The 18,142-nt window shown below is 40.1% G+C and overlaps 1 protein-coding gene across 2 annotated transcripts in view; it reads right to left on the bottom strand.

Annotated features, from left to right (window-relative positions):
- Nucleotides 1-18,142, bottom strand: part of TWSG1 (twisted gastrulation BMP signaling modulator 1) — a 42,523-nt gene that overhangs the window by 9,915 nt on the left and 14,466 nt on the right. For both annotated transcript variants that reach the window (XM_067547730.1, XM_067547738.1), the window contains 2 exons: nt 9,927-10,026; nt 5,797-6,063 (listed from right to left, as the gene is read on the bottom strand). In XM_067547730.1, coding sequence (XP_067403831.1) covers nt 5,797-6,063; nt 9,927-10,026 — 367 coding nt within the window. The remainder of the gene's footprint in view (nt 1-5,796; nt 6,064-9,926; nt 10,027-18,142) is intronic.

The raw sequence follows: 18,142 nt of genomic DNA, 5'->3' as shown, positions 1-18,142 counted from the left end.
TCAAGGTATATCACCTCCACCGCTTTCCCCACATCCACAGAGCCAGTCACCTCTTCATAGAAGGCAATCAGGTTGGTCAGGCCAATAATGGGGAGCTTTTTGTTTGGGATGGCTTTTAATAGTCCTAGTCACCAATTACTTGCCTCGAAGGAGACAAAATCATCTATGAATACATACTGGGATCATCCCCTGTAGGCTAAAAGTTGAATTGAATGGTTGGGTTAATTTCTTATTGCAATGTAAAAGCTGTATGGACTAATGTATTGATGCCCAGGGCAGACATCTCAGGATGTCTGGCAGGATTCCAAGAGATTTATTCTGCCTAGTGACAGCTAGAAAGGTGGGAAACCTGCAGAGGTAGTGATGAGTGCACAGCTTGGGGTTGTGTGCAAAGCCATCCAGAGTGGGAAAATCCCTGTTAACTGACTGGTTGGATCTTACTGGAAAGAGAGTATATAAAGAAAAGCAAGGGCTGTTGCTTTCCATCCGAGAGACAGTCGTATGCGTGTGTGTGTTAAATTTATTGTTCCGGAGACAATGAGGGACCTAAGAAGAAGAAGGGAAAGCTGTCCAGTGTTCCTGAGAGGCCAAGATCATTGAACTTGTGGAGGACAACGCGTGCCTTCATTCCTGATGGGGTCCAGTGTCTTGGAGGATGAAGATAAATCATAACGTTACTATTAGTTAATTCGGGTTTATGTCCTTTGTGGATCTTGTTGCATATTATTTTTGTTCCACCTTAGTGGATTTAGAATAAATCTTCGTTAAATCGTTTGTGATTAACCCCTTATTCCACTCCGGTGACAGAAATGGGTGGGGTTCCAAACTCACACCACCAGAGAAGGGGTTTTCAGAGCCAAAGTAAAATTTCCCCTTCTTGGTCTAACACCCCTCACCACTGCATTTGAAAATCTCTCTCATAAAGATAGGAAAAAGAAACAAAACAAGCTGTCTGATGCAGAAAATAGGACAAAGCAAGCACAGTTTCTGCTACATCATTTACTCTCTCTTATCAAGCAGTCCAAGAACAAATCTTTGTTCCTGTATGACAGGCAATGAAATTCTGCCTCTTGCTTCTAGGAAGTTCAGAACCCCTTAACTGCAGTGATTCTTTCTTGGACTGATGAAATGGGGCCATGTAAAAACATTATACTTACAGGTTCACAATGTATTCTGGAAAATCTATGTAACTATTGTCAATTTCAAGAACTCAATTATGTAATCATCCACTTGACGGTCTCACTGTAGATAAAAGGATGTTATCTATTGTAGTAATAGTTCTTTCATTAGACTTTTAACAGTTTTCACATATGTCAAAAAGAAATGTGGGAGAGAAAGTTCTCAGGGGAAGAAAACGCCTCAGATATGTAACTCATTATCTCAGAAAGATTTTTTTTTTTTTAAATTCAGAATAAAGGGAGGTTTGTGTGTCAGAGAGAATAATGTACAATAAAATCTGAATTCAAAGTAATCAGAACGAGACAGCCTCATGTTTCCATCAGCATATTTTCCATTGCAAGCAATAATTATAAAGCAACTACACTGCAGAAGACTTTGGGAAGTCACAAGTTCAGAGCACACCATGTCTGATGTGCAATATTTGTCTTTAAACTCTTATCTCTGAGATGAAAAATCCTTCTGATCCTCTCCAAGCTGAACTACAACAGCTTTGCCAACAAATGAGAGAGACGCAATAAATTTTTCTTAAGAGAAAATAACTGAGTAGTTATATATAGTGCTTTTCATCAGTACATCAAAGCACTTAACAAAGGAAGTAAATATTTTATCAAAATAAACCAATGTGTAATTTTCTGGTAATTAGGGGTGATAAAGAGAGACCTATTTCAACATCCACATATTGTGTCCGGTAAGCTAGCTACCCTGCTGGTGACAAGCTCTCTTACCTGGGTGGGGTCCCAGAAGAGGAGGAATTCAGAGCCCATCCAGATAGTAACCAATCAAGACACCCTTCATTACACTATGGATTTTGTTTCATCAGCTGCCAAAAGATAATCTGCTATTCTTCCCCTACCCCCAGCTGCCAAGAATTTTGTCATCACCTGAGACAATTAAGTTCATTCTAAAAGGTACTGAACTGCAAGTTCTCAGCTCTGAGGCCACCAAAAAGGAATTTAAGCTAAATATATAAAACAAAAAACGTGAATCCCAGAAAAACAGCTTTGCAATCCATCTTGAAGTTATGACTCAAGAATTGACAACCATTGGCATGAACAATTACCACTAGTTCCAGTAGTTCAAAATAATAAAAATAATACCTAAAGTGTCAGAGTCAAGTTGGAAGTGAGGAAAGCAGCAGCGTGGTAACAGAATGTGATTTTTAAGGTTCAATAACTCACAATGTGCCAGGGCTAGAAAGGAATGCTTTGTACCAAGGGAAGTTCAGCTTCCCAGTGATATAAAGCAGTCCTTTCTAGCCCCAGTGGTTTGTGAGGTATCTGACATTACAACTTTCAGCGGTCCCTTGGTTCTTTTCAGTACTCATCTAGAGCTGAAAACAGTAAGTCCAACACCTCAGACAAGTTTAGTTTCAATTTCTGCATAAGCATTGCATGGAATCTAGGCAGTCAGAGAGGTTGTGGCAAAACATGGCAAGTGTACTTTTAGGCAGGGCCCATTCCAGGTTTTGTGGGACCCTCTATAAAATGAACATACAATATGCTGGGTCCCATCCACCTCTGGCTATCTCCTCCTTCAAACCTCCAGTTATTGACAACACAGCCCCAGCTCTAAAGCTAGGGCAAAAGTGGAGGGGGCATATGGAAATCAGTATTACACTTTATGGGCAACAAGTAAAAGAGCATCTCTAGTGTGGTACCCTCTTGGCATGCAGTGCTAGTGCCAGATGGTAGGTGTCCACAGAAGGAAGACAAACTGAGCTGAGAGGAACTATAGCATGCTAGCATAGCTAGCACATAGCTTTCTAGTAGCCCCATCACAACTGCTAGCAGCACTACTAGTGGAGCTGACCGACGTTTGGAGGTCCAGGCCCTGGATGTGCAAGGCTCTAGGGGACTGCATAGGTTCAGTAAACTGAAAAGCACCAGTGACTAGGATATGCTGGTATTTCTAGCAGAGCATTTTTCTTGTAGATGTTTTAGCTTGAAACAATACAGGCTGTTGTTAGTTAACCTATTCACTGTCCTACTTATCTTGTTTTGATAGCATGAATGTGATGTGCATAGTTTGTAGTACTTATGTTTACACGAGCTGTACTAATGCCTTTCTACATGAGTCACGTATGCTGTGATTGGGTATATTATCTGTAAGTCCATATTGTCCAGGAGTTTCTATTCCTCCTCAAAGTACATGATGTTGGAAGCAATTTTAGACCTATCCCATCTGTAATCACTGATGATCTAAAAAGGATTAGATCTGCTCAAGTTTCTTAACTATAAAAAGTTCACTTTTATTTTTGTGCTGAATTCCTACCATAGCCTAGTAATCAGGGACATTGAGAACCTATTTCTAAGTTTAACTCAATTGTCATTCTAGGAATTTAGCAGTGACATGCAAGATCTTTGAACCTAATTATTTAATATAATGTTGCTTATGGAACGCACAGTCTCACAAAATAGACCAATAAAACTGGATTTGGGACCTTTCCCACTATGAATAAAATGCAAATTGTTATTAGAGCAGGTCAGGAGTTTTCCTCTTAGAAATTGTCCTTTTCATAAAGTCATGAGAAAATTCCATTTTCCTCCAAAACTCCAATTTTCCATTAGAAAAGGCAGCAAGTAAAATTGACAAATGCCTTCCAGGAGGTCTGCCAAGGCTGAATACCTTGCCTCTCTGGCTCTCAGCCTCCTCTCTTCTCTCCCCCATGGCAAGCTCAGGGCCCCGGAGAGGCAGAGAACCCAGTCACTCACCCTCCCACCCAACCGCAGGGCTTGAGAAGCAGAGTACACCAGCTCTGGTCTCTCCAGCTTCCAGAGCTGGGAAGAGATAGAGAGGCTAAACTCCCATGGTTCTCCGCCTTTCTGGCAGCCAGGCCTAAAGGCTCTTGTCAATTTCATGTTCTGCCTGCAGGCACCTGCTGAAAGTCGATGGAGTCAATGCCAGGTCTGGCACCCACAGAAATGTATTTTTCTGGAAATCCAATGCCGCAAAAATATTTGCTTTTTAAAATGTTTTTGGTCCCAATTCAGGAAAAAAATTTTCTAAATGCAAAATTTTTGCAGAAAGGTATTTCCATTTTCCAATCACATCTATTTGTTTGTTATGTTCTGCATTCTTGTTTCCATTTTATTAATCTCATTCTCTCTCATTTCCTTGAACTGTGTTTTAAACTCCGAGTTCAAGTTTAAACTCCATCATGAGTCCACCCTGTAGGTAGATGATAGAGGACCCTCAAAAAAAAAATGCGAGGTGCCATCTGGGCTGCAATACCTAGATACACTGGGATAGATTCAGGATTTCAACCATAACTCTTTTGCAAGTATAAGTCACATCTTTAAATACTGCCCGGGGCGCACATATGGCTTTCTGCAGTTTACAGTTTAATATTGTTACTTGCATTATTCTAATACCAGAGAGCAAATATTTTAATAATGTCAAACATAGAGATGAACTAGATGTTTTCTGACCATATGGTTTCCTGTATCTGGAATTAATTTATTTTCCTGATGTGCCTTAAAATCAAAGGAAATTAGAAAAGTCTTTCTCTCAGTTCCATTTAATGAAAAACAGTCTTGCTGAGAAACATAACTAGGTCATAGGTTCACACTTATATAGAAAGGCAATACCGTCTGTATCAATTAGGATCCCTTTCATTAGTTAAATGAAAGAGCCAGCACAGGAAGAACAGCACACAGTTACCAACATTCAAACAAGTAAAAAACCAAACAGTATCCTTATAAATATGACTAACAAATCAAAGGGTCTTCCTTTTCTTTTTTAAAAACTGAGTATTAAGAAATCATTTAATTAAGAGAAAAGAACAGTTTAAGAAGTTTCTCTAAGTTTGATGGGAGGGTATGGGGGAAAATACTGTGAATCCTGTTTAAAAAAAATCAACAGGCAGAAAAGGAGTCCTTCCTTCCTCCCCTCCCCCAATTGTCACTACAACTGAATTTGGCAACTTTTTCCCTTGGCAATCAATATTTTAGCATCCTTCTGCCAAGCATGTACATCCCCTGAATCAATGCCAAAAAAGATATAAAATTCATTCAGATCTATAGTTAATCCAGTATTACCTGGAATGTCAGTTTGTCACTCAGATGCTCAAAACATGCCATCTTGGACCCAAAAGTTTAACATCTATTCCAGATCCAGTGGCAAACATACCAGCTCTCTGAATTTTCCTTTTAGTTCCTTAAAGCTACATATTTAGGACTGTCCCAATGGCCCACTCCTGTATTGCTGTGGGATAGATTGGGTGCAGTTGCTGATCGGAGTCTCATTTTCTCTCAGTCAGAAAAGACAATTGCTTCAGCTTCTGAAAGTGTTTTACATTATCCCTCTTGGAGTGGTGTGAACAGATTAAACCTCACATTTTGGCATGGTAATTCCATGTTGACAAATTGTTTTATGGTTAATTTTTCCCCCAAGATTTTAATTTGCTCCTCCCTTTGCCATGCTGTTGTGTTACTCCCCCTTTGTCGCATCATAACAGAAATTAGACAAAACTCTTCAGGGCAGGGACCATGTCTTTTAGTTGTATTTTAAGGAAATTAGCATACTTGGGCATGGCTAATAAAACATATTTTGTCCTTTTCATGTCCCTCCTCACAAAGGTAACACTAGGAATTTAGCCTTTAGACAACAAACTGTTACCTTTGTCGCGAGAGTACGGTGCATGGACAGTGTTGCTTGAAACAGAGACGTTCTGGTGCTGCGGCTGGTTAACTGTTTCTAAAAATGAAACTAGATTCTCATGATGTGACAGTTCTTCTGCAACAGGGAAGGAAACAATATTCCAGTTCAGCTGTGTATCCCCTTCTGTGAGTGCCCGGAAGAGCGAAGGGATTGGTTCATGCAGCTCCTCTACAGTGCTCTTGGAAGTTGGAGGTGTGTCACTGTAGTTGCGAGGATTGCACATACCTGCAGAGGAATGAAAAGTGTAAAGTGAAAAGTTAGAGAGAAACTCTCAAAATTGTCTCCCCCCCACCCCCCGCCCAGAAGAACAGCATTTAGAAATAAAATTAGTTTAAAAATAATAAGAAGAAATTGTATGAAATCTTGACTCCCAATGATCAGTAGAAAAACTTCCAGTCACTTCATTAGGACAGTATTTCATACATTAGGTTTAAGATCTTTGCAGTGATGCACTAAAGTTTTAAGTGAGATGCCTTGCAACTCTGAAGTACATAAATGAAGGCAACACAAGAACTTTTGTGCATTGCACTCTGCTTCCTTTTCTCCATTAGTGTTACTGTTTAGACTAGAGTATGAAAAGTTTAACTGAAGCTTTGTTTCCCAAGGAAACAAAGGGAACCAAATTCTTCTCATTTACACTAGTGTAAATCTGGAATACAGATTTACAACAGAACAATTGAGTAGCGTTTGTCAAGATCTGAGGTAGATGGAGCTGTTGATCACAATTCAAGTAAAGATATACCTGAAACAGGGCAAATTTTGCTGCATAATTAATAGGGATATTGCCATGGGCCACATGCTCTTTCCTAATTTATCGCTATCTTAGTTTTAGCACCTTAAATATTTCTGCACTTCTGTGTCCCAATCTCAGCCTTCCTTGCTTCTGTCTGCAAGTATTTTACTTGGAACACAAAGCCTACCTAGTACCAGTGGTATAGATGATAGGGTCCACAGAGAAGCCCTCTGGAAGATCCTGCGACACTATGGAATTCCAGAAAATTCATTAATTTGATATAAAGCTTTGTATGATGAGTCTGCATCAGCACAGAGAACAAAAACGTGGAATGGTTTAAGATTGCTACTGGCAAGGTTGTGTACTATCCCCACTTCTCTTCTGCATGGTCAGACTTTGGAATGAAGACAGGAACTGCTGCTGCCTACTGCACTTGTATTGTTTGGGCAATAAGATAAGCTGCGAGACTTAGGAGAGAATGCTATCAACACTGGTGGATGTGTGATTGGTGGAGAAGAGTATGAAAGAGTTCACAACTTCATCTATCTTCACAGTACAATATCTACTACTGGACAGCTCATTAAGATGCAAAGGCAAAATTGGCAAAGTCAGTGGATCTTTTTTCTGTCTGTCAAACATCTGGAAGAGTAAGATGATAAATGTACACAATAAAATGAGATTGTACAACACTATTGTCTTCCCACGACTGTATGCCTCAGAAACATTGCAGATAGTGAAAGTACACAACAGGAAGTTGAATGCATTCCACCAACATTATTTAAGAAGAATTCTGGGAATTCAGTGAAGAGATGGTGTAACCTATGTGGAAGCATTGCACCACACAGGTCAGCAGAATGCCAACTCAGTAATCAGACAGAAATGGCTGTAGTGGTTTGGCCATATCATCAGGCTATGCTGTGGCAGAAGCACAAGCTACGTCTTAGATTGGATCCCACCTGGAGGGAAAAGAAGGAGTGGAGGACAAAGAATGACCTATTGCAAGATGATCAAAAAGGATGCTGCCACCATGGAGACAACTTATGGTGGAGTCAAACATCTTGCTCTGGACAGACAGAAATGGGAAAAAGGGGTTGCCTTATGTGCCATTAGGCACAGGAGATTCTAAAGCTAAAACTAAGCTAAAGGCCAGAAGACAAACTATGATGAGGGGGCCCAGTGTCCAAGGACAACATTCAAGTGAAAATCCAAGGTTCCCTATCATCCTTCCTTTTCTCAGCAGCTGATTAAGGTAAGGGTGTTTAAATTCCTACCAGCATACTCTCCTTGGACCCTGCTTGGGGAATCTGTTTTGTAGCATCCAGCTAGGAAGTATATGAAAAAAGTGAAGCCCTTCCTGATTGCCCTTCTACCAGCCACAGACACTCCTCTCCTCACTGTTCCCTTCCTCCCAACTGCTAAAAGGGTGCTAGGGACCTATGTTGCTGCATCCCTATCCCCAGTTTCCATTTTTAATACATTCCTTCTGATTCCTTGCTCTCCACAGTTATTTGCTCTAGTGGCTACCTCTGCTGCTGCTCAGAGCTCATCCAAGGATCAGCATGAAATAGACCCAATTAAGGACAGCAGTGAAGATGTCAAGAAAATTCTAAATTGCACCAGTGAAACTGACCAAAACTTTTAATTCTGCTGCTGCTGGGAGCACTGTGTGAAACACTGATCCTTCTAGTGCTGCAGTTGCATCTGTTTAGTTTTTGTTTGGAAGCTTTTCTCCACATCATAAGGGCTAGACTTTTTTTTTTAAAATATTAAAAGAAAATATCCTGCAGAAAGCAATAAGCAGTGACCCAGGAAATCATTCTACTTCCCCAGATAATGGACTTTTCAAGACTGAACACGACACAGAAACATACTTTACTATTCTTACATTTCACATAGCCAACAACCCCAAATTTTCATATAAAATCTGAATGTTATTTGTGCTTATCAAGGTAATCAGAAGTAATCCCACTGCAAGTAGAAATAAAAAATTCTTACTAGTCTTAGGGAGTTTTAAAAAAATTAAGTTTACATACTGAAAAGCCCACTAAAAATAAGGACAGAAGTCAAATGGAAAAAAGCCAAATACCAGTTCAATCATTAGAGTAATGTGGTTTTCAGTTCTAAATTCATGTGGCTTCCTAGAACTAGAAATTATTTATGCCCCTGGAAAGCTAAGAATTACAACTGTTCAACAGCATTTGCAAGACTTGCAGGACTCAATGCTCTCATGTTGAGTTGAAAGCATACCCTGGTGAGCATGGATGCCTCAGCCTCAATTTCTGCAGACCTGAAGCTTTCATTTAAGAAGTTAAATTTCTAGTCCCATGGTTGCAAAAATAATCTTCCAACTATGAATCTAGTTTTAAGTCTAGTTACAGTTCCCTTGTTGAGTCTGCCAACAACTACAGCACCTTTGCTGTAGCTGATACTTGGCAAAACTACAAGCAAAGTGAAGTTGTGATAATTAATTGGCCAGTTTCACAGCTGGTCAAAACCCAATGACCAGAGCGAAACAACAAACAATCGTCCATGTCATGATATTGCTTGGGAAGCTAAGAGCAGAGAAGGTACCGTAGCTATTCATTATTTTCAACAGAAGGGAGGTTCAACCAAAAAGAAGCTGTGGAAAGGTAGAACAATAGAGACTTGCCCCTCTCACAGCAGCCAGGAGGATCCTGCGTGAAAAGAAATGAAGCTCATTCACATTTCCAGCATCCACAGGAGGGCTGAAGCTTCTAATATATGAGACACCTATATGCACAAGGCTGATACAGAAGATGGAATCCCAAAGCAGGGTCTTGGGACAGCGCCCACTAGTACTGGGCTTCTTGTCAGGGCTTTACCCCCAATCTCACTGGTGGAACACTCAGCCTCACCTTTCATACCCATTTCTGGCTAGTAGGTTCACAATTCTGGCTAGTTAGTGTCTGATAAAGTTTTTGAGTATTTGTTCTAGCTCTGAGGGTTTATGAGACAGCAAACCTTCAGCTGCACTGTTTGTATGATATTTCTAACCATACTTTGTAGTTAGTACTGCCACTGCATCTCAAAATGAATCACTGAACACTGTTGTTATTTTGAGTTCCTTTCAGATGACAAATCAAGGAATTGTCCGTAATCTAAAACAGAATTAGCACATCAGTTACTGTGACATTAACTGAATAAAATCGGGAATACCACAGATAATTTAATCAAGTGACCCAGTAATATCTACTTACTTATATTTAGCTATTCAGCTCTCACCATGTGCTATTTATTAAAATATTTAAGACAGATCCTTCCCTGAAGAATTTACCATTCTAATTAAAGAATAATGTAATGAACAGTAGCAGTAGGTAATAAATAATGTACTTACCAACACAGTCACAGCACTCATCCCAAAGCGTCCCTAGACAAAGCATGCATTCCTTGCAACAAGAACAGTTTCCTTCGCCGGGTCGGCATTGACACAGCTCCTGAAAACAAAACACACTACATTGCAGCTTTCTGAGATGTAGAATATTAATAAATTATGGTAATTCTTTCCCTAGCAGGCACTATTTTTTTGCATTTACCACAGAAGATATTTACTATTTTAGGTTTCTTTGAGATCAGGATATCATTTTTATCAACAACTAGGATATTGAGCATTTAAAACAAAATCATGATGTGTAGGAGAGAATGCAACATTTCCCCCATGAACACTTGGGCCTATAAACTCTCTGCTAAGTGAATATTTTTGCATCCTGAGCATGGTGTTCAAAGAAATTTTCTCTTTTCATAATAGAAGTGTGTGGTTTCTAAAATGTAACTTCTCTCAAAGAAAAGATGACTACAGGCAATTTATGCATATTTATAAACCTATGAAATGTACACAGATGCATACATTCATAGATTCTGATAGTAACATATTTGGTACAATCATTTGAATCCAAGATCTGTGTACAACTTCTAAGTTTTCTTACATATTATTTTATATTTGAAAGAGGTCACTAGATTTTCACCATTTTTAAATAAACTTCTTAGAAATATATCTTTATTGCCCTACATGCTATTTTTAACTATTTTTATTTGGAAGCAATAACAGAGTATGGCAATATTGTTCATTTGACAAAGGAAAGACAGATACATGGTCAAGACAGCCTTTGATAATGATTGTGAGATATAACTCGGTCCTCCTCCCCTTTATGGATGGCAGTGGTATTTTTTGCTATCACAAACACACCATTACGATTTAGCTGAATCATTTATGGAAATAAAGTATTTAAATAGTCAAAGAACACATTAAAGCGTATCACAGGATTTTTTTATTTGTTATTTTTTCTTTTGTTATAGAAAGTTAAAGGTGATCTACATAAGAAAAAATGGGTTCTGCTTTTTTGGAAGTTTGCCTATAATTAGTCACCTTTTCCATGGTTGGTAGTAAAAGTAGAAGCAATAACACAGAGAGTACTCCGGCATTTCTGACACGTCACCTAAACCTGGGAGCATTGGTGAGCTGCCCTGTGGAAGAAAAATGCTTACAGAGTCTCTAAATATGGAAACACCCTTGATGTATAAAGGAAGCCCTGAAAAATAAAAAGCATTCTGCTTATTTTATTTATTTGTTTTACAGTGGAAACTTGGGGTTTAGCTATCCTGCTTTTATTGAATGACCGGCTGCCTGGAGAACACACATCAAATTAGATGACAGCACAAAGTGAAACCTTAGAGGGGGTCCTTAGTTCAGATTTTGTTTTTCGTAACATGCATTTAATTCAAACTTTGACAAACAACTGGGAAATAAGTTTTCTTTGATAAAAGATTCAGTAATGCCACTTCAATAAAAACTGAGAAAGCTCTCATGCTGGTCCTCTGACTGGTCCCCTCCAAGGACAATTCCAGCAAAACCAAGACAGACAGAAACTGCAGAAATATCAATTACTAAATTAAACAAAAAAGCACATAGAAAACAAGATTTGAACACCTGTGGGGCCTTCTTGCTTTGTTTTAAAAGAAGCAATGAGAGGGCAGAAACCCTGTCTTTGCCTGTCACTGTTAAGGAACATCAAACCCTTTTGCAGAGCCACTTGAACAAGTAAATATTAGGAGGAGGGGAAGTGTGGTTGCCACTTACTTTAAATGGACGAGTTATTACTGTAAATATATTTTTGGTATGGCAGAAGCATGAGTTTCCATACACTCTTGATTTACAGTTAGGTATAAACACAAGAGGGGGAAGTGAAAGGAAGGGATTATCAGTTATTATACAGAGCATCTTCACTGTGAACTTCAATAAGTTAAGGCTCAGATTCCTGGATGTTTTCCTTTAAAACCGCTTTTCCACTTTCCTCCCATCCTTCTCCTAACAAAGCAAACTACAATACTGGCAAATCCAAATTGCACACATCAATCAACATCAATGGATTTGCATTTTGTTTAAGGGTGTAGAAGGTCTGAAACAAAAACAAACAAACAAACAAAAAAAGAGTACATATATAGGAGCAAGTCTAGGAACATGGCGTCCATTTACCTGAGTATACAAAGCAGAGCCAATGCAGTGTAAAGGACAGTTCAGTTCTCTTTGACCTTATTTTAAAATTACTGTGTGTAATTCTTAACTTTCTGTTTTCTACAAGTTAAATTATTAAGGGAATAGGTTCTGAACGTAGGGTTTTGTTGCTTATTTACGTTTCTTATGTATTACAGAATTAACAGCTACAAAGCCTATAATAACCAACTATGGCAAGAACACTAGGAAATTAACTGATGGAGAAACATCAATAAAGGTAACAAATCATATAACATATGAGGGTGTAACAGAAACCCTTCCCCGTACCTTTCTGTATGGGGCTCAACACCATTTGTTAAAGCAGCACTGTCAATTTAAAAACTAATCTTAGTTTTACAATACTCAAGAGAACTATAACAGAAATATCAGAAAAAATGTTTCCAATTTACACATTTACCAGCACTTTAGAGACTCAGTTTCACTGTTTCCCCCTATGTAATCAGTTTTTTCTTGTCTATGTGGCTCTTTCCATAAAGTCACAGGGCAAAGAAAAACCATTTTAAGAAACAGGAAAATATAGAAAAGCCACAAAAATTGGAAGGGGGACTCAGTGGCAGAGTAATACCTCTCCCTGCTCCCAAGTAGATTATGTCCCTTTAACTCAGAGGTCTTCAAACTGTGGGGCATGGAGGAATGTTTGGGGGGGGGGGGGCGCACCTGGGCCAGCCCCCATGGGGGGTGGGGAGGGAGCACCGCCCAGCTTGCATGTGGTCTCAGGGCCCAGCCACAGCCTCAATGCCTGTCCCCTACACCCAGTCTCTGGCTGCAGCACCCAGCCCCCCACCTCAATCCCGTTCCCAGCCTCATCCATGGCCGCCGCAGTCCCATTCCCAGCTTCGACCCCCGGCCCTGACTGCAGCCCCCCGACTGTTGGTCCACTTCAAGTCGCAAGCCCAGCCCCAACCATAGTCCCATCCCAGCCCTATCTGGGGGTGTAGTTGGGGGATGGGGAGGAGCACGGACAAGGGAAAGGGGGATGCAGGGTAAAAAGTTTGGGGACCACTGCTTTAACTGTGTTGACCAGCCCCCCCACAAAATGGCTGTCAGTACATACTGAAGTGATGTCATTTGTTTTCATCATATGGGTTCTATACCTGCATAATATTTATTACTATGAGGGTGTACAGAAAGAGGGCTAGTTTTGTAACTCTGACAAAGGAGCAAGAGTTCTAGGTATAGAGCAGGTGTGCCAGTGCCGCCTTGACCTCTGTGAGGCGCTAAAGAGGATTTGGAGAACCAATATTCATGTTTTAAGACAAACAATTTGGTTTTATCTTCATTAAAGAGAAGCTTTATGGAAACAATGTTAGAAAGAGGATTTTGGAAGATAATCTGTTTTCTTATCCTTCTAAAATTGAATTTATTATAGAATTTGTTTTTCTTATCCTTCTAAAGTTGAATTCGTTGTAGAATAGGATTTTTGTTAACCTTACTGTAATAGTGTCTCATTCAGGCCTTAGAGCCCCATTGTACTAGGTCCTGTTCATACAAAATTAAAAGAGGGTCTGAGGGTCCTTGCATGAAAGAGCTTACAAATACAGATGGTCATACATTTTCTGTCAGAATGATTTTCCAACAGAAAATGCAGTTTCCACAAAAATCAAAATTTTCCCCGTGGAAAACTGATTTTGCTGGACACATTCGATCTTCTATCAGGAAAATTTAGATGAAAGCTCCCAGGCTCTGCATCTCCCTGCCTAGCAAGCTACTGGGGAGCCTGGGTTTCCAAGTTCCCCAAATCTGTGACAGCCAGCCTAGCTGGGACTTCCTGGCTCCACAGCTTTCCAGGCTGCCGGGCTCCCTGGGAACCAAGCAGTAAAATTCCATTTCTGTGCTCCTGAAAGGGAATTTGAAACACCCTCTCCTGCCCAAAAAATTTGAATCTATTTGACTTTTCATCCCATATCTGGAAAAAACTTCTTCAAAATTCAAAATTGTTCCTGGGAGGGAAATTCTGTTTTCCAGTCAGCTTTACTTACCATTTAGGGACAAGGCTAGAGAAAACAGGTGGATACAACAAACAGGAGTAAGCAAAAGAATATAGTTGAGACTATTATGACTGGTGTTTTGTTGTTGTTTTTTGTGACCAAAGATGATGCTGATGATGGTTTAATGTCTTCAGAGTACAGTTGTGACTAAAAAGACCCATGTGCGAGTGACAGTCCTTTCCACATGAAGTGGATAGGTAGCTCGATGCTGTGGAAGAGATCATAATCTGTGCATGCTGAGTATGCTGATGTTTACAACTCAGCTGCCATGCCTCAAGAGCCATATGTAGAAATGGGTAACCCCATCATTGACTATGGCTTGCCAGCATGATCTATCTGGTGCTGACAACTCCCAACTGTCAACATTGATGTTGCACTATTTCTAGTTATGCTTCAGTGTCTTTGAAGTATTTCTTCTGGTTGGCATAGTCAGAAGCAATAACAGTACACTATCTGCCTAACCACTGCAGAGTGTTTTGTAGGTATCACATCAGAAGCGGTATTTACAAAGAAATCTGAAGGAAGATAATGTAGTAGCTTTGTGTATTTTTATGCAGTAATGGAAAAAGTGCTATGATGCTTGTGAAAAAGTCTGCCTATGAAAAGCTACTTGGTCTAGAAAGGCTGGCATCCTTGATTTAGGGACAGTGGCTCAATAACCTAAACTCTGGAGGAACTTCAGCACAGTCCACCATTTTATGTTCCCTTTATGCCAGGGGTGGTCAAACTTACTGTCCCTCCGAGCTACATACAACGATCTTCAGAAGTTCGAAAGCTAGGGCGCGCCTGCTGGGCCTTGGAGCTTCAGCCCTGCGGCGGGATGGTGGGGCTCGGGGCATATGCCCAGGGCGCACCTGCCGGGGTTTCAGCCCTGCTTCTGCTGAAGCTCCAAGCCCCAGTAGGCGTCTACTGTGGGGCAGAAGCCCCCAGCCCCAGTAGATGTGCCCCATGAGGCTGAAGCCCCGAGACTCCCCTCCCTGCTGGGCAGAAGCCTCTAGCCCCACCATCTCACTGCAGTGGAGAAGCGCTGACCTCCCCACTCCAGTATGGTAGGCAGAGAATGTGGGGACTGGCATAGGGGACTCCACGAGCTGCACTTTAACTGTAAAAGAGCTGTGGTTTGGCCACCCCTGCTTTATGCTATTTCAAAAGAGGTGAGAGAGACCTGGGGCCAGATTCTAGCATTTAATATGGCAGGTCCAAGCCTCATCTATTCATCAACACTTCCTTTCAGAATCAGTCCTAGAATTATAGAAATGTACATCTGGAAGGGACCTCAAGAGGTCATCTGGTCCAGCCCCTGCACTGAGGCAGGATCAGGTATACCTAGACAATCCTTGACAGGTATTAGTCTAAACTGTTCTTAAAAACCTCCAATGACAAGGATTCTACTTCTCTTGGAAGTCTATTCCACTGCTTAATTATCCTTAAGAGTTAAGAAATTTTTGCTAGTATCCAACCTAAATCTCCCTTCCTGCAAATTACTTCTTCGTCCATTACTTCTTGTCCTACGTTCAGTGGACATGGAAAACAATTCATTACTGTCCTCTTTATAGCAGCCCTTAATATATTTGAAAACTGTTATCAGGTTCCCCCCCCCGGCCCGTCTTCTTTTCTCAAGACTAAACATGCCCAGGTTTTTTTTTAAACCTTTCCTCATAGGTCAGGTTTTTCTAAATCTTTTATCATTTGTTTTGCTCTCCATCGGACTATCATTCAGTTTGTCCACATCTTTCCTGAAGAGTGGTGCGCAGAACGGGACACAGTACTCCAGCTGAGCTCTCACCACTGTGGAGTAGAGTGGGACAATTATCTCTTGTGTCTTACATACAACACTCCTGTTCATATATCCGAGAACGATGTTAGCCTTTTTTGCAACTGCATCACATTGTTCAATTTGTGATCCTCTGTAACCTCCCAGATTGTTTTAAGCAGTACTACCATGTAGGTAGTTATTTCCCATTTTGTAGTTGTGCATTTGATTTTTGATTCCTATATGTACTTTGCACTTAACTGAATTTTATTTGGTTTGTTGATTTCAGACAAATTCTCCAATTTGTCAAGGTTGTTTTGAATTCTAATCATGTCCTCCAAAATGCTAGAAACCACATCTAGCTAGGTGTCATTTGAAAATTTTATAAACACACTCTTCACTTCATTATCCAACTCGTTAATTAAACTATTGAATAGTACTGGAGCCAGGATAGATCCCTGAAGGACCCCACTAGGTACCTTCCCATTTGAAAGAGAACCATTGACAACTACTCTTGGAGTACGGGCTTTCAACCAGTTGTGCACCCAGCTTAGAGTAATTTAATCTAAACCACATGCCCCTAGTTTGCTTATGAGAATGTCATGTGGGACTGTGTCAAAAGCTTTACTAAAATCAAGATATATCACGTCCATAGAATCCCATCCACTAGGCCAGTAAACCTGTCCAAGAAGGAAAGTTGGTTTGCCATGTACTAGAGCTACATGTGTGGTTGTGTTGTCTAACTACTAGGCCACACTCCCTTCCAGAACAAAGAATAAAACCCAAGATTCCCTGATCATCAACATTTCTCTGCTTTCCAGCAAAAAATTGTGTAAACCACTGACAGCATGTGGTGCATCCCCCTCTAGTGGCTGGACCACATAGCAGATAACACCCTACTATTGCTACAAGTTTCTTCTTCAACTTGAGTTCCCCATCTTCCTTACAAGTCTTTACTTCCAAATTTCAAAATCAGAAGTTAAAACTTTGAAATAAGTGAAGTAAAAGTCTTGTTTACATGTTGCAGTGGAAAAATACTAAACATTTTCATTTCTTTACCCTCTGCCAGAATTTATTGAGATGGTTCTTGGCACAACTATTTCTGCATTAACTGTCTTAGGATAGTAGTACTCAGTTATACGGAAGAGTATTTAAATAAGTCAGTTTTACCATTTTTAAGGGAAAATGCTTATCAACATTAAATCATTTTTCTTCTTCCATTTGAAAAAAAAAAAGTAGTAGTAAATTAGTACTATATATAGCTCCCCACTCTGCTCTCTGAGTTTTACTGTGTCTCTTTAGGGCAGGAATTGCATATTTTTCCATATATGTTTTTCTAAACCACTCTTTCAATTCGTCAAGCTGACTCATCCACACTGGATATTTATACAGGAAACATCTTTTTAAAGCAAACTAGCATGAGACCTGGGTGAAGTGAAGCAGAATGAAAACTGCTCCCTGTTGATAGCTGAGGGATGGGGAAAATACAGTGGAAAAAATATTACTCATAAGCTTGGCTACTTTCCAAACTAAACTGCTGAAGATACATCAGAGAGTAAATTTTGCTAGACAAAAATAGAACTTTTAACAAAAATATAGCATGAAGTGGGATATATTCATATTCATGAGACGTAGTCATACAACGAAGCTATTTCTGCTTTAAAGAGCAAGAAAAGATTTACAGGCCATGTCTATGGTACAGACTTTGGGCGACACCAGCTATGCTGAATACAGATGCCAAAGTTTGTATATCACTCATGCATAGATAGTTGAAATACAAACTTTTGATAGTTGAAAATATCCTACTGCAGAGGAAGAAATAAGGCAGCCGTCCCTAGAAATCTTTGGGAGAAGATTGCAGAATATCTCCATGAATGTTTCATCAACCACTCAGAAGGATAAAAGGGACATTCACATGTCTCCCTTCCCCCATCTAACCCAACGGGAAAGCAGATACAAAATCTGTCTGTTTGTTGTACCACTACCTCTTCTCATACAAGTAAAACAATGAAAAGTAGATCCTTGCATCTTGGTAACTTGGGGATGGACCAGGCGCCATTTTTTAATTTAAACATTATAAGGGAAAATGAATGCACACATTCACCCAAGATCTTTCCTTTCATTGAGCTCATCCATGCTTACCTAGTAGAACTAGCTAAGACTGTGGAAGAAAGTCTTGAACTCATCCTGGCTTGCAGCATGGCTGGTGCCTCCTGCCACATCTTCTTCCCCCGCCTCCCTCACTTCCTCCTCGTTGTTCATGGCAGGAGCTTCTTTCTCAGGCTCCTCTGAGGTATCCA

The sequence above is a fragment of the Emydura macquarii genome, unplaced genomic scaffold (genome assembly GCF_026122565.2).
Source record: "Emydura macquarii macquarii isolate MOO-44397 ecotype Brisbane River unplaced genomic scaffold, CSIRO-AGI_Emac_v2 contig_212, whole genome shotgun sequence".
Taxonomy (NCBI): Eukaryota; Metazoa; Chordata; order Testudines; family Chelidae; genus Emydura; species Emydura macquarii.
This window is presented reverse-complemented; position numbering and strand designations above follow the sequence as displayed.